Source organism: Macrobrachium nipponense, chromosome 31, assembly GCF_015104395.2.
Source record: "Macrobrachium nipponense isolate FS-2020 chromosome 31, ASM1510439v2, whole genome shotgun sequence".
Classification (NCBI taxonomy): domain Eukaryota; kingdom Metazoa; phylum Arthropoda; class Malacostraca; order Decapoda; family Palaemonidae; genus Macrobrachium; species Macrobrachium nipponense.
Window position 1 is genome coordinate 46,085,495 of NC_061093.1, and position 17,140 is coordinate 46,102,634.

At 43.2% G+C, this 17,140-nt stretch overlaps 1 protein-coding gene across 11 annotated transcripts in view; it reads right to left on the bottom strand.

Annotated features, from left to right (window-relative positions):
* LOC135206942 (adenylate cyclase type 1-like) overlaps positions 1-17,140 on the bottom strand; it is a 352,691-nt gene that overhangs the window by 185,611 nt on the left and 149,940 nt on the right. For all 11 annotated transcript variants that reach the window (XM_064238463.1, XM_064238460.1, XM_064238457.1 and 8 more), the window contains one exon: positions 1,372-1,516. In XM_064238463.1, the coding sequence (XP_064094533.1) occupies positions 1,372-1,516 (145 nt within the window). The remainder of the gene's footprint in view (positions 1-1,371; positions 1,517-17,140) is intronic.

Sequence of the window (17,140 nt, forward strand, 5' to 3'; positions counted from 1 at the left end):
GATAAGGGAGAGATTTTCAAGTAATTTTAATTTTTATCCAGCAATTCAGGAATTTGGAGAAATAAACAATGCAGTGATACAAGTAATAATTTTGTGTATACTTTAATCAATCAAGTTAAAAGCATTGACTACCCTGTAAAAATTACCTGAAGTATTTACCTCAATAAATTTCTAATGCATTACTGTCATAAAATTCAAAGCAACATTGAATCACAAAGTGACATCACTTTACTTCCTTAATAAAAAACTTTTGAAAGCAACTGGTAACTGACAAAGCACACTGGATAACTTGAAGCAGTTAAATAATAGTGTGCAATACAGTAATAACAATTCATTCTTAGCTAACTCCCCAACACAGTACCTTGCTTCCTATATTACACCATGCAACTTAAAAGGGTATACACTGCACTGGCATGGATCATCTACTATAAGTATATACAAAATTTTGTTGAAATTCAACAGTACACAATATTCCTCCATAGATGAATGATTCAATCACTTAGGTGATTTTTGGTTTATGTGCAGAACAGCCAAGACTTTTCTTTATGATTAGACTAGGGATACAAACTAAATGAATTGTGTTTTAAACTTTTAGTTTCAAGAAATATAAACAATTCTCTTGCTAAAACTGGTACTACAGTACTCAAATGAAAATGCACTTAGTCATTCAAAACGTGTCATGGACATCAATCAAATTGGGATATAACACCACTTTCCTTATTCATAAGGAAAGTCTGACACTTAAGTAGTCAACACATGGAGTATAAAATACATACTCAAAACCTAGTAGAATTTTATGCCAAGCATACAGTTGGTGGAACATAGCAGATATTTTATTATCATTAAAAATGTGACTATTCTTCATATTACTCACAACATATTTTTGTAACTTATTTGTTTTTGATTCCATACAATAAGTTTCATCAGTAAACCACGATAATTTCTTTAAAAAATTATTTAAATTAAATACAATTTCAATATCTGCTTACAAAATTCTGAGCCCACTCACTATGGAGGAATATTTCAAAAATTCTAGAACTTGTATCAATACCTGCAATCAAAATGTTTTTCTACCACTGACTTACTACTACTGACAAAGATTTCAAACATTTTCTAAAGCTCAATAAAAATGATTAAAATGAATGCTAAAAATCTATTACTACGTACAATAGAACTAAAAGAAAAATAAAACTCTCCTAAGTGCATCAAACAGCATATTAACATATGATATTCCTAATAGTACAAATACCATACTGCAATAGGAATGAGAAGATCTGACACACAAAAGCATGATTATAACATTCCTCCACCCAAAGGCAAGCAAGCCTATGATCTTTGATTGAATTACCTACTTGCTATCCATTTACATACCTTTCTTCTACGTGGTGGTGGAATAATGAAATATGATGTAACATTATGTTCACGCAAATATTGAGAACGGCTCTGCCCATCGGTTAATTCAACTTCATATTCTCTCCCTAAGCAGTCAAGTGTTGCTTGAGTTATATGAACTCGCCTGTTAATAAGAATGATATATTGTACATAACTTAGGTAACAAAGCAAATTTTGCTCTTAGATACAAACCATTACCATATTAAGCCTTACTGCTTCTGAACTCCTAGGACAGAATTAGGCTTATCAACCTCCTAATTCCTTTTACCAACTCACTTAGTCTTTCAAGACCCTCACAAACAACAGCAATTACTCTGTACTATAGATACATATGGTAACCAAACCTTGATAAAAGAAATAAAACACCCTGTCATATGGAATTACATGAAATTCAGAAACACAAAGATACAATAAACGCAGAGGGCATGAACTCACCATAAGGCTGCAAACCTTCATAAAATGGAAATTGAGTGTGTTACTGGAATTCCAAGTATGATGAGCTGAAGAACAGAAATTAACACACAAAAACTATACATACACATACATAAAAAATAACTCTAGCAAGCATTTTTAGCAACTTCCCAGATTCTTGTATATACCCAACTAATATTCATTCTTCTGTGCATCTGAGGAGTAATGAGACAAGCTACCACTCACACCAGGATTTACCAGTATTTTTACTTCATTTAGCATCACAAAATGAAATTTTCATTATTAAAATGAAGTTTTATTGTATACTTACCGAACAATTATAGAGCCGTGATTTCCACGAGCGGCAGGATACTAAATTCAAATTTAGCGCGTCGGCGTCGCCAACACTGGTGGTGATGACGTCATCTCCCTCCACTCGCGGGAGAACCAGGTACAACTGCCCAGGTGAATCCAATTCTTTCTGCCCGTCCGTCCACCTAAGGGGAGGAGGGTGGGTATAATCATAATTGTTCGGTAAGTATACAATAAAACTTCATTTTAATAATGAAAATTTCATTTTTATTGTAGTGTCTTACCGAACAATTATAGAGCTGATTACACATTTATGGGAAGGTGGGATTCAGTGGACCACTAGTATTTTTAAATGGTTACATTTATTGCAATACCAGTAAACACTCAAGGTGTCTGTTGTACCTTACCTTGTAAGAGAGCTACAAGCAGACTGTTACTGCCTCTGGTCGGTGCTCTTCTTACTATTGTAGAGGAATTGGAATTTGCCCAAAGTTAGCCTCTACAGGAGTGGAATCCTTCCGTAGTTCAAGCGAGTCAAGGCTGACTGACGGAGGATAGTAACAACAAAGATTGCCCTTGCCCTGGGCTAAGACCAGAAATTCAATCATACAAAACATTTGTCACCAACACCAGATTTAAAAACATATATACCCAACCATTGTAAAATCTGACCTAACAGACTGGTGAGTATCCCAGGTACTCAGTACCCCCAGCTTCCCTTGAACTCGACAACCTATTCAAGGTGAAAAGTTAGCATAGAGGTGACGACCCTGTGCCGTTTCTCCCAACACCATGCCAGAAAACCGCCACCGGACCTAACGTTTTACAATTCTCGCCAAAACCGTTTTTTTTCTATCTCTTTGAGATAATGACTCGCAAAAAAACCGAATTCGATCTCCAGAACGTGCTCTGAAGAATCGAAGCTAAAGATAAATTCTTTCTGAATGCTAAAGAAGTTGCCACTGCTCTAACCTCGTGAGCTTTAACTCTCAGAACGGAAAGATTGTCGTTCTCGGACTGCGAGTGAGCTTCCCTGATAAGCTCTCTAATAAAGAACGATATAGCATTCTTAGAAAGAGGACGAGAGGGATTTTGAACCGAGGTCCAGAGCTTAGAAGATTGTCCTCTGATACCCTTAGTGGCAAACAGATACTTCTTAATAGCCCTGACTGGACATAAGAGCCTTTCTTCCTCCTCATGTCCAACCAAATCAGATAAGTTCCTTACCACAAAACTCCTCGGCCAGGATTAGAAGGATTCTCATTTTTGGCTAGAAAGGTCAAAGATACCGAAAATACAGCATTGCCTGAGAGAAACCGACTCTTTTGTCTATAGCGTGCAATTCGCTGACACGCTTAGCAGAAGCTAGTGCAATAAGAAAGAGTGCCTTCTTAGTCAAGTTCCTGAGTGAAGCCGACTTCAAAGGCTCAAACGGTGGCCCCATGAGGAACTTAAGCACCACATCTAAGTTCCAAGCCACTGTATCTTGCGGGAGCTTAGTGGTTTCGAAAGACCTAATGAGGTCCGACAGATCTGAATTGGAGGAAATATCCAAACCTCGATGTCGAAAAACCGAAGAGAGCATGGCTCTATATCCTCTGATCGTCGAAGGAGCCAGTTTCTTAGAGTTCCTAAGAATAAAGAAGAAAATCTGCTATTTCTGTTAAAGAGGTCTCAGAAGTAGAGACTTTAGCACTTCTACACCACTCTCTGAAGGATTCTCCACTTCCCTTGATAGAGTTTGTTAGAAGACTCTCTCCTACAACGAGCGATAGCTTCTGCAGCTCTTCTTGAAAATCCTTTCGCTCTGACAAGATTCCGGACAGTCTGAACCCTGTCAGAGCTAGAGCGGACAAGTTTTGGTGGAACCTCTTGAAGTGAGGTTGTTTGAGAAGCCACTTCTCTGGAGGAAGAAGTCTGGGGAAGTCTACTAACAACTGGAGAAGGTCCGGGAACCACTCTTTCCTGGGCCAAAAGGGAGCGATTAACGTTAGCGTTACATTGCTGTGCGACATGAACTTGTTCAGCACCTCTCTTATTAGACCGAACGGAGGGAATGCATAAGCTTCCAGACCCGACCAATCCAACAGCATTGCGTCCACCGACCAAGCTAGAGGATCTGGGACTGGAGAACAAAAGAGAGGAAGACGGTTGTTCCTCGATGTCGCGAACGGTCATTGACGGTCGTCCCCAAAGGCGCCAAAGTTTTTGACAAATCTGTTGTCCAAAGTCCACTCCAGAGGTAACACTTGCTGTTGACGACTTAACTCGTCCGCCAGGACGTTCATCTTTCCCGGAACAAATCTCGGGACTAGCTGAACCTTCGCTTCGTTTGACCACAGGAGGAGATCCTTGGCTACTTCGTACAGAGAGAAAGACTGAGTCCCCCCTGTTTCCGCACGTACGAGAGAGCCGTGGAGTTGTCGGAATGCACTGCCACTACTCGGCCTTCTACTAAGCTCCGAAACTGTCTGAGCCCTAAGAAAATTGCTAACAGTTCCTTTACATTTATGTGGAACTTCTTCTCCTTCTCCGACCAAGCTCCTGAAGTCCGTTGATTTCCCAGTAGGGCTCCCCAACCTGTGTCCGATGCGTCGGAAAAGAACTGTAGGTTCGGGAGGATGGGTCGTAAATCTAACCCTTCTTCCAACCTTGCTCGAGAGAGCCACCACCTTAGGTCCTCTTTTATTTGATCTGTGACAGGAAAGGTAATCGAGTCTGGTTGTGTCTTTCCTGCACCAAGAGGCTCTCAGGAAAAACTGCAGAGGTCTCATGTGCAGTCTTCCCAACGTCACAAATTTCTCCACTGACGTCAATTTGCCCAGGAGCCTCATCCACTGATTGGCAGAACTTACCTTTTTGTCCAAGAACTCCTGAACTGTCTCCAGACAGCCTTGAACCCTCTTCGGGGACAGAAAAGCCCGAAAAACTTGAGCATTCAGAATCATCCCCAAATAAAGGATGCTCTGAGATGGAACCAACTGGGACTTCTGTTTGTTGACCAGAATTCCTAACTTTCTGGCAAGATCCAGAGTTGTTCCAAGGTCCTTCATGCACCGACTCTCTGATTCCGACCGGAGAAGCCAATCGTCCAGATAGAGGGAGATTCTTACTCCTAATATGTGTAGCCAGCTTCCTATCGGGGATAGAACCCTGGTGAAAACTTGAGGAGCGGTCGCTAGTCCGAAGCAAAGCGCCCGAAATTGAAAACACCTTGCCTTCGAACATGAACCTCAGGTACTTCCGAGATTCGCGATGTATCGGAATGTGAAAATAAGCGTCTTGCATGTCCAGAGAGACCATCCAATCCCCCTGTCTGATGGACTCCAGAACCGACCGAGTGGTCTCCATATGAAATTTTGTTTTCTGGACATGCAAGTTCAGGGCACTCACATCCAAAACCGGCCTCCAGCCCCCTGATGACTTGGGAACTACAAAAAGGCGATTGTAAAAGCCTGGAGGAAAATCCCTTCTATCTGTTCTATCGCTTCTTGAGAACAAGCGCTTCCACTTCTGCGGCTAGCGCCAGAAATTTGTCTGAGCCCGGAGAGTATGCCTGGAATGGAATTGGCACAGGTGAGAGCGAGGGAGGTGAAACGAGAGGAATACGATAGCCGAACTTGAGTACTTGCACTACCCAGGCTTCTGCTCCTCTGTTTTCCCATTTCCTCCCAAAACAGAGCCAGCCTGGCTCCCACTGGTGCATGAAGAACCGAGCTTTCATTTGGAAGGTTTGTTAACCTTGGCCGAGGCCTTAGACTGAGGTCGCAAATTCGATTTCGCCGAAAGAAGCGCTGGGTTTTCTCCCTCGAAAAGGCGCTTGGGCCAGAGGAGAAACCGAAGGAACCAGTCTCCACAGGAGCTTTAGGTCTCTTAGTAGACTGTGCCAGTAAATCCGAAGTAGATTTCTTATCTAGCGCAGCGAAATTGACAACACTACATCGTCTGGAAAGAGGTTATCTTTCACAAAAGGAGCAAACAAGAGAGCAGACTTCTGTTGGGACGTAACCCTTTTAGAAGCAAAGGAGCACCAAAGTTGCCTTTTCTTAAGGGTACCAAAGGCGATGAGCGAAGCTAACTCATCACATCCATCCCTAATGGATTGTCCGCACAGGACAGAACCATCCAATCCTCCGCTAACTCCTGGGAAAGAGAAGGACAGTCTTCGATCTTGGCCGCTAAAGCGCCAATAGTCCAATCAAGGAAGCTAAAGACTTCAAAGTTTAAATTGATTCTTTACAACGTGGTCCAACTCAGGCGCTGTAAAGAAAACTTTCGCTGCGCGAAAGCAGATCTTCTAGAGGAGTCGATTAAACTGGAGAAGTCTCCCTGGGAGGAGGCAGGACAGAAACTCCCAGAGAAGGAGCTTCCCCAACCCAGTTACATAAAACCTATACCTCTTACGAAGCAACTTAGAGGGAGGGTAAGCAAAAAGAGCCTTCCCTAATCCTCTTTTTTCATAGACATCCATTTCTCCGTCTCTTTCAACGAATGTCTAACCGCTTTAGATAGAACAAGTTTTGGGAGGAGAGGGTCTGAAGTTTTTCCTCCTCATCAAAAAAGTCGAAGTTGGGGAGCGCGGAGCCGCTTTCTCAAAATAATCTGGATAAGATACCAGAAGAAATCTAAGGAGGACGTGAATAACACGAGAGTGATGTGAATCCTCCTCCTCTACTTCTTCTTCATTCTCCGATACCGCCGAAGAAGTAGACGGAACTACAACCGGATCTGAAGGTTTCGAACCACCCTTGGACTCATTCATCCAGTTGGTTAACATCTCTAACTGCTTGCGCAAAGGCGCCAGAGACGAATCAAAAACAGTTAACGAAGGCTTGGAAGAGCCTAAATGTTCAGCAGGAGGCGGAAAACCTACTTGCGCCTCGCTCGGAGCCGCCGAAATTCGAGGCGAAAACAGGCCGCATCAGGCGTGACAGACGAAAAAAGCGCCTAAAGAAACACCCTTAGAACTGCTAGCTACAGCGCTAAAACCACAATCTCTACTAGTAGATGGAGCCGAAAAAGGCACAGATTGAGGCGACGAACGAGCCGCTAACGGCCGCAGCGCAACCCTACTCTCAGGCTCCTTATACCGCTTGACTGGAGGAGGCGAAGAATCGGCGCCTGAACGCCCTTTCTTTTAAGGGAACGCGGGAAACGGGCGAATCTCGCCAAGAGCGCCGCGCGACCGGAGACGAATCGCTTGAATCATTCGAAAGGCGTCTGACCGCAACACCTTTCCAACGCTTAACCGAGCCCTGTTGAGGCGCAACAGGCTCAACAAGAGAGGCGCCTGTCTGTGGGCAAATCCCGAGATCGACTCCCTTGGACTTCCCGGTATGTCTTCTCCCGGTGCGGGGGAGCTGGACAGTGACCTTTGTCTAGGAGACGTGTCAGGACAGACAGACGCACCCTCAACTACACTCTTACCTGAGGCCGCTTTCTCCAAAAACGTCTTAACTGAATTACCAAGTTGCAAAACCGTATTCGCTAGTACCGAAAATTTCTGATCTAACCTCGATTCCAGACTGGCAATGGTGTCGGAAGAAACTACACGGGAAGCCGGAGAAGTGGGATTAGTAGGAGGAATAGGAGGTGTAGTTAAAGGAGACATAACAATTTGAGGAGAAACAGAAGGAACAGATGCCATCGCAGACGAAGCAGAGCTAAGTCTACTTTCCCTAAGCGCTGCTTTTCTAATTCTGTCTTTAGCTAATTTCTCCGAGTATGAACTAAAAAACTTCCATTGAGAATCAGTCCAATCACTACACTCGTTACATGTTCGATCTGCTGAACAAAACCTGTCCCCTACACTTAACACATTTAGTGTGAGAATCATATTCTAACTTGGATAATCTAGTTTTACATCCTGAGATGCAAAACCTAACTCCCGACGGACTAGAATCCGACATGGCAACGCCTAAATAAAAAGCAAAATAACAACAAACGCCAAAAAAGAGTACTTCACCAATTCCGAAGATCAATTCCACCATAAAAAAAACAAAGCGAAGCAAAGTCTCCAACCGCACCGACCACCGATGTTCACCGGACGCCGGCAGGAAAAAGAATTGGATTCACCTGGGCAGTTGTACCTGGTTCTCCCGCGAGTGGAGGGAGATGACGTCATCACCACCAGTGTTGGCGACGCCGGACGCGCTAAATTTGAATTTAGGATACCTGCCGCTCGTGGAAATCACGGCTCTATAATTGTTCGGTAAGACACTACAATAAAAATTTTCAGTACATTTAATTTTCATCTTGCATATGACAATTATATTTGTGAGTTTCTTTTTTGACTAATCTTTGGCCGACAACCAATGCTATTACCATAGAGTGGCTAAGTATTGTTAGGTACTCATCACAAAATACCTATTTATCATCACAAAGGATGAATAAATGAACTGACAAGAGTATAAGATCAGAATAATACCTGTACACATGCCTGCAGTTAATGAAATGGAGTTCATTAAGGAGAGACTTTGGCAGGTGAGATTGGGGAACTATCCAAGTAGGTGAATGCTGTACTTTTACCATTACCATCACTACCAAAGCCACACAACTATTCAAGATGCTATCTGCCTGCCTTTTAATACGAATATATTTACATGCACAAAGTCCTTGGGAATGAAACAAGCAATTCAAGTAATTGCCTCATATTAAAAGGATGAATAAATGTTTTCTGGTTGCTATCACACATGCTACCCTAAGAAAAGTAAAAGAATAATTCTTGACAATAATGTTTGAGTTCATCTTTTTCTTTATCAATTGTCTTCATTACATACTAAGTTTATGGAAGCTCGTACATGTTATGCCACCTGGTACATACTCCAAAAGTTATATTTCTGGCCTTTATAATCCCATTACGTACTTTCTTTAGGCCTGGAAAACCACTGAATCTTTAAATCTTATTGATGTCTGCAATGCATAATTAATTGTTAAATACTATGGTAAAATTTCTTGCTAATTTCTAATTGTTCATATACGAAACAAATCTTCGGTCTTAACATTAGGATAAATACTTAGCGCCAGCTGGACACCGGTAAAGTTTAAAATAGTTGTGTACGCAAGGGACTATTGGCATCTGTGCTTGGTCACGAGTCATGTGCAGCCACCCACATATCCCTCTTTAACTCGTGACCCCGTTAGTTATTTTCTTACCGCCTTTAAGATAGGACGAGCTTTGCTTCTGTCCTTTTAAAGCCGGTTTAGTTTTCCCCCTGTTGTTTTGAATCTGTGGCGTTTGAAAGTTTCACTGGGCCTACAAAGATTGAAAGATGTGAGTTAAGATAACGTGAAATAATGTGCAACTAACTAATAGTCTGTGTCAAGAAAGAAAGCCCCATCATTAAGGTACTGTATGATGATTGTGATAAATTTTGACATAATATACATGTAACTACACAGTTAATGAATCTTGGCAAATAAAATAATATAATATATCACATGCCAAATCTGGTAACTTCAGTGGATGCCTAGAATGTAAGAAAATATATTTGTTATATTTGTGTTATCTTTTAATGTACCAAGACAAAGGCATGGCACGTGTAGATGAATTCTGAGATACGTATTCAGAACAGACTTAGGTTCTGATTACAAGATTGGTTAAGGATTCTCAAATTTTCATGAAACTAAGATGGCTCAAACTAGAAATGCCAGGTAATGAATTTTAAAATAGGAAATCCTTGTAGCCTCAATTTCCTGAATAGTTAACATGAAAGCACAATAGCAGCTGCCACTTTTATAGGGTTTGTAAGTAACTATACTGTATTCTATTCATACCCACTTACATCTAACGCTTATCTGTTTTCAGAAGGGCATTCCAATGAATGTTAATAAATAAGACAATAAAATAATGAACAAATCTTTTGCTTATTAACCCTTTCAATCCAAACTCCAACCCCAGTGTCATGAAACACTTGACACATCATTTTCAAAAATTTTCAACATTGAATACAATAGCATGAACAGTAGTATCATTACCACTCTGGTTCTGGGCATGCACAATCCTGGTGACAGAAGGATTAATGATTATAGTTAATAAATCATAAAATTAATGAGTTTGGTGTAAGATTCTTTAGACTGGATAAAAATCAATTCAATACTTCCTAGTCTTGACAGGCAATAAAAAAACCCAATTACTTTGACTAAAAGTCATTTATATGGATATTCAATAGCTCTAAGGTATTTAGGAAAATGGTGAGAGGTCGACATTATGTTTATAAGCTAATTCCAAAAATGATATTGTTAAGATACAATAAAGTTTTGTACATACTTACCTGGCAGATATATACTTAGCTATAGACTCCGTCGTCCCCGACAGAAATTCGAATTTCGCGGCACACGCTGCAGGTAGGTCAGGTGATCTACCGCCCCTGCCGCTGGGTGGCAGGAATAGGAACGATTACCGTTCTAGAACCAGATTTTCTCTTCCACCTGTCTCCTGAGGGGAGGCTGGGTGGGCCATCAATCGTATATATCTGCCAGGTAAGTATGTACAAAACTTTATTGTATCTTAACAATATCCTTTTTGTACATGGAACTTACCCAGCAGATATATACTTAGCTGATTGACACCCTTGGTGGTGGGAAAGAGACAACTATTTACTGAATAGACAGGTAAACAACATACGTTGTAGGTAATAAATAAATAAAACCTTGGTTCCTACTTGATCAGGCGGAAGACGCCATGGCTAATGCCTAGAAATCTGCTTCGCCTCAAGAGCCTCAGCGAGGATGTGACCTATGGCTAAGAGTTCTTGTGGGTCTGTCGATGGGGTCTTATCCATTTACTCGACAGAGCCTCTTACATGACAATATGCCTATGCCTAGTGGCATAATTAAGGAGCACAACACCGATCCCGATCACCTGATCCTAACACGAGGGTTAGTGCTTAAGTTGAAAAGAGTTATCTACAAACTCCTTTCAAACAACCAAGAAAAAAACACCGACGTTAAATAAAATTTAACTCACTAGTTAAGGATCAGTATCTGCTCCCTATCCCAGCAATGTATCCGCAGACACGTATCAACCAAGAGAGAAGGATCCCTCGAAGGTTATCTTGATATCCTTCGGATAATGGGAAGTCAACACAGAGTTGCATCTCCCGTATGTGACAGCTAATATGTCCTTATGACATATTGTTAGGGAAAGAACAAGAATTCGGAAAAGCTCGCACTTCATGCTCTTTTTATCTCAGCTGTTTGAGGAATCATCAATGCACTTATCAAGTGCTTAAGAGATCACAATGTCTCAAGGAAGGCCAGGGCGTTCTTTGATATCGAGTCTCTTCTGGGTGAAGCCTGGAGCCTGGCTATCGCTTCGTGCCTGGCAGGGCGCCTAACGCCTGTCTAGGGCGCCTTGCGCCTGGCTGGATCCTTGCGCCTGAATGGGCGCCTAGAGCCTGAATGGCGCCTAGAGCCTGGCTGGAGCCTCGCGCCTGGATGGCGCTTGCGCCCTGGCTGGCGCCTCGCGCCTGGCCCGGTGCCTGATTGCTCCTCCTTCCTGGTCTACGCCTCGCACTGCTGGAGCCTTGCGTCTGGCTGGCGCCTTGCGCCTGGAAGGCACCTGGAGCCTGGCAGAAGACTTCATGATTACTGTCTATGAGTCTGCATGCCTCAAGAGTTTCAGCGAGGTAGGGACCTATGACTGACAAACCCTTCTGGATCATGTCAATGGGGGCTAGCCCACTTACACGACAGAGCCTTCTCGGATCGTGCCAATGGGGGCTGACCCACTTACATGGCAGAGCCTTACCTGTATCATATCAATGGGGACTAGCCCTCTTACATGACAGAGCTTTAGGTTTCTCTTTACTGGAAGGAGCCTTGCGCCTGGATGGATCCTCAATCCTGACTGGAGCCTAGCCTTGAAGGAGCCTGGCACCTGGATGGTGCCTGGCTGGCTTCTAGAGCCTGGGTGGCTCCTAGAGCCTGGGTGGCTCCTAGAGCCTGGCTGGCGCCTCGCGCCTGGCTTGGCTCCTCCACACTTGCTGGAGCTTCGAGCTTGGAAGAGTCTCTAGGCTGTCTAGCGATGTCCACATCGGGCACTCTTATATCTGTCCTGATTTGTTCACCTCTGGCGCATTTGTTCGCCAGGTTGGAGGCCCGCTCCTTCTCAGTATCCGACCATGGACAGAGTTCCTTGGAACTGTCCGCCTCTGGCGTTTTTCTTTAATTTTTTCGCCTGTACATATTGGCATTTGGCGCTGGCTGGCGCTACATTGTCCGAGAGTCCTGAACAACCACATAGTTTATCAGAAGACTGGAGAAGGGTGGAAGAAATTCTTCCCCTTTGAGCTTTTGGCCCCTGGCAAGGGGAGGTGATTTTAGTCAGCTACACCCAGTAGATGACAGGATATCTAACAATACGAGAGAGAAGAGTCTTCCTCCGAGGAGGATCCTTCGTGAAACACTTCTTTTGCTAACGAGATCTCTTCTTACATGTTGATGAGGTTCCTCGTTGCAGCAATCTTCCCTATCCTTGCCCGAAGGAAGGGAAGGAGGTCTGGAAGTCGAAGGAGACTCTGAGCTGAAATGGGCGGAACCCTGATTCTAGCTCTTATTGTATCCTTCTGAATACCTTCTGGAAGCATTTGAGCCCTCATCGCACCCCGAAGACTCTGTAGGCAAACGTTTAAACCATCTCCTTCTTCTGTAGATGAAAATGTAAGTACCTGCCTGGGCAACGAAACTTCTATCTGAAAGCGTTGCATCAGGAATAGAGTGATTTAGTTCTTTTGCCAGACATACTAGCTGGCAAGACCCATTGCCGAGTCTCCATTGAATCTGATGCGAGATTTCCAATGCACAAAAAATTCACTTGTCTTCTTGGTCGTTTGTTAGGGCTAAGAGAAACAAAGAATCCTTCATAAACTTCCTCAAAGACGTTTTGATGAGGAGCAGTTCCATTTTGTCGGAACACGGAATCTGTGGCCACAAAAGATCCCATTCGAAGTACATGATATCCTACTCTTGTCGTATTGCGGTATCGTATAAGATCCCGAAGATCTTAATCCTCTGTTATCTCTAATTCCCCTTGTAGAGACAGAATATAGCCTTTTACTGCGTTCTTTGATAGCAGATATATACATAGGTGATTCTTCCCTCTGAAAGTGAAGAAAAAAACCTCGCTATGTGGTTCACAGAGGTATCGGAAAAGAGGACAGTTTCCTCATTCCATCTAGCACGATCTGCAGCAATTCTATGTCTTAGCCATGACTATTGTCATTTACCTTGAAAAAAACCTCTCATTCATGTCCCACTTCTGGTCAGTCTGCACGCGGACAGACTCAGAGTGGAGAGGTTTTTTAGGTCTATTTATAATAGATTCTGATAGAATATCCAGATACTCTTGGAAAAGCCTTACGAAACATGCTGTGAGAAGAAACGTGACTTCTGTGAATCCAACCTCTCTAAGGCCAAAATGAGGCATACATCCTCTCTTCCTTTGACGCCCATTTATCTTAATACCTGTTAAGAATTTATAACTAGGGGAAAAAAGACTAATGTTTATTCCCCTTCTTTAAATTTAAAGATGTCTTATATTTGCTACCTCTCTTGGTTCGAGGAAAAGGAAGCAGTCTAAGGAAGCCTGTTCGTCTCTACCTTACAAAGAGATTCTATGAGAAGACTTTCCGCAGGTTCTCACAACTCTTTTCAATAAATGTTAGACATACGTTAACAGTTATTATCTTCGATCGAGAAGGTTCTCACGGACATGCAAAATCTTGCATCGAACCTCTTAAGGATCGTTACGTTCCGTGTCTGTTCCCCAAATAGGTTCTCTTTTGTTAACGCGAACAGGGGCGAAAAAAGAGATTCTCGATGCTCTTTGCGATATGAGAGAGTCGTGGAATTGGCCTCAGTGATTAAAATAAATCATTTTCATCATTCCTTGTAAGCGACCCCATTTTCGATTAAATGGGTAACGAAATCAGGAACGAATCTTGCTGTCACGAGCCTGCTGTCCGAGAGGCTACTGGACTCTTAGGTTAATAACTCGCTAAAACGAGAAAATATCTTGGATGGTGCTTCTGGCGCGGCTGGCGCTTCTGGCGCAATTTGCGCCAGGCTGGCGCTTCCTTCTAGTTCTTTTTAGGTTATGTGCCATAACATCTATGCCTTTATGGTACCCGACATCCTTCCCATGTTAATTCCGTTCTTAATGGAAAAAAAAAAAAAAAAAAAAAAAAAAACTTTTATATACGTAGTATAGTCCATTCAGGGAAACAACTTCTGCCACTAAGAGAATGTTTCCCATCCGACTCAACCAACTTCTCTTGAGCAATATCCGATTCTAAAAAGGTTGTGTGCGTTTCTCGAAAGGATGAGAGAATTATATTTATAGCGCTCTGCCGTATTAGAATCCTTTATAATACTGTCACATTGTGGTAAACAGCATTAATCTAGGATACCTTGTAAGGATACTAGGAATTCTGTAGTAACCTCGGTATGTGCATAAGACTTGACCATACCGTAGTCTTAAGTGAATTCTCTACTACATTCATCTTCTCACTAAGCATGTACTCTAATAAGCCATGCTTTCGTAAGCATGAGAGCATTATACAATATAGAGTTGCGCTGCGTTAGAATCCTTTAAAAATGTTACCTACGGTAAACATCATTGAAATGTTGTAATATCTTTCTTATTGAAAGCTTCTTAGCAAAAGACAGACAATATTTTATTTATGTTTGCTTAACTATCCCCTCAATCCGAGGCTAAAACCACGATTGTAGGGGAGAGACACGGTTAGTCATTCCATCCCGCAGGAGAGAGACATGTAACCAACCACTCATGACCGACACCTACATGATACTGCGTTGGTGTCTACTGTCTATGTCTAAGCGATAGCAGTCTCGGACTCTCGTTAGCCGACTGGCCTTACTCTTCCAGAGTTGCCAGCTACTCCATTTAATAAAGGAATCTTATAAAATTATTATCGAACTTCAGGAAGTTCTTATAATGCATATTTAAGCGAAACGAAGACTTCGATAAATCTAGAAGCTAAGTAGGTGTTGTCTTAACAATCCCTTTAAGCGTAGTCCTTCCTAGGAAATTCCTGGAAGGATACTGGTAATTGAGTTGCTCAGCAAAGAAGTAACTACGGTATGTGCTTATGATTTGCCGTATCGTATTCTCATACAGCAGATACTCTACTACCTTCTTTCCCTGCCGAGGCAGATAGAGAAAGGAAAAATTTTTACTATCTTCGTTCTTTCCGTTAATAGAACGATAGAAAGAGTATTTCTGGGCTCAGCTCGTGTCGGCCTATGAAAGGATCCTTAATATCATTCTTTCTAGGTAAAATTAATCTAAAATTACCAGAGAAAAACAAAATTAAGAAAATGTCAGTAAAACTGACTCGCTCACTCTTAAAAGAAGTGTCGGTATGATAATAGGGGCGAGTGTGGAACACTACCACGAGACAATCATCAATTAGAACTTCCAATCAGAATCCCCCCAAGAGAGAGCCGATACCAACGGGCGATGCAGCCGCTACTACTACTACTAGAGGACGCCACGGACAGCAGCGCCCCTAGCGGACATCCTTAATTTTTAGCGCTATCGCCAAGACGTCTTTTTCCTTGTGCTTTGCTATTTGTTGGATTTATCCTATATTCTACCATGGAACGTTCAGCTATTGCCACGGCTAAGTTAAGTAACCTCATAAGTAATATTTTTCTACATTTTTATCTCCGGGTACCAGTATTTTCCTCTTAAATAGGTCATACGGTTCCCTGGTTGTCTCGTGCGGCGCCATGCTGCCTCGTAAGAATTACCCGGTCCTCCATACTGGGGGACTTCTTATCTTATGGGCTTACTTTATTACGTTCATTGTTTTTACATCGAGTTTTTAGCTAGTTCAGCCCTCCTACCATTTCTTTTAGTTTGGTATTTAGGGCTATTATTATTATTCCGGCCCAGCATCCCGGCTCTTGCTCTTCATCGGCTATCACTGGCTCCGAGTAGGCCTCTGTTTCTTGGAACAGTCTGCCTCCTCCTGGGCTTCTTTCTCTTCTACTAAAAGTGTCTTTCCATCTTTTCGATGTATTATTTATTTACATTTAGGGTGTTAGGCTAGCCTAGGTGCTTGTTCCTTGTATTGGTACAGCCTGGTTCACGTGGGCCCTCTCCACGGTTGTGTTGCTCGCGGCCTAGGCCACTTGCGGTCACGTGTCCCATCGCACCTTACCCTGCCCCGCCCTCCCCTTCTGGTATAGGGAGGAGCTGGGGGACGGGACCCTTGGTTGTCATGACAACCTCAGTTGCCTTCTCTCTCTACTTCTCTGAGGCGGCCAGGGGTTCCTCCCAGCGGGGGGTATGGGGCGCACCACTCTTGAGGTACCGAGTCTCCATGCGGTAGTTGGTGAGGCGGGGAGGAGTAGGGCCATCCCTCCCCCCCTCCCTCGCTCGCCGTGTTCACCGAGATCTTTCTCCCCCCTCCCCTGTTGCTCAGCCATCTGCCTCGCTATACGAAAGGAGCTTCCGGTCGCAGCCGGCACCTTTGGTTGTAGGTTACTAGCTCCGCTAGCGGCGGGGTGGGCACCTCTAGTGGTCGGTTGCTTGCCTACTATATCCTTACATCTCTCCCCCGCTACCGGAAGGAGCTTGCTTCTTACCTGCGCACTCTTCTAGTAGACGGGCGGAGGGGGTTGTTGTATTATTATTACTTAATTTAAGGATATACCCAATAAATTTTACAATGAATTGTTACATGATTTTGTCTTCCATCCCCACCATTTTTCCGTCGTGTTTCCTTTTACCACCACTCCTGGTTGGTTTCTCTTTTGTGTCTCCGCCATCAGCGGAGCTATAGCCAAGAGAGCTCTACCAACCTGGTTACCACACGTATTTTGGCGGGGCGCTGGTTTAATCTAACTTTATCGCTCCGGCACCAGCGGAGCATCTGTTAGACTGTAAGTGTTTACCTGGTACTCATGTATCTTTCCACTTACAGGCTACCAACTGCCAGGTCCCAGCCTGTAACGCGACGCTGTTCGACCCCTGTGGACACGATGAGTGTAGGTC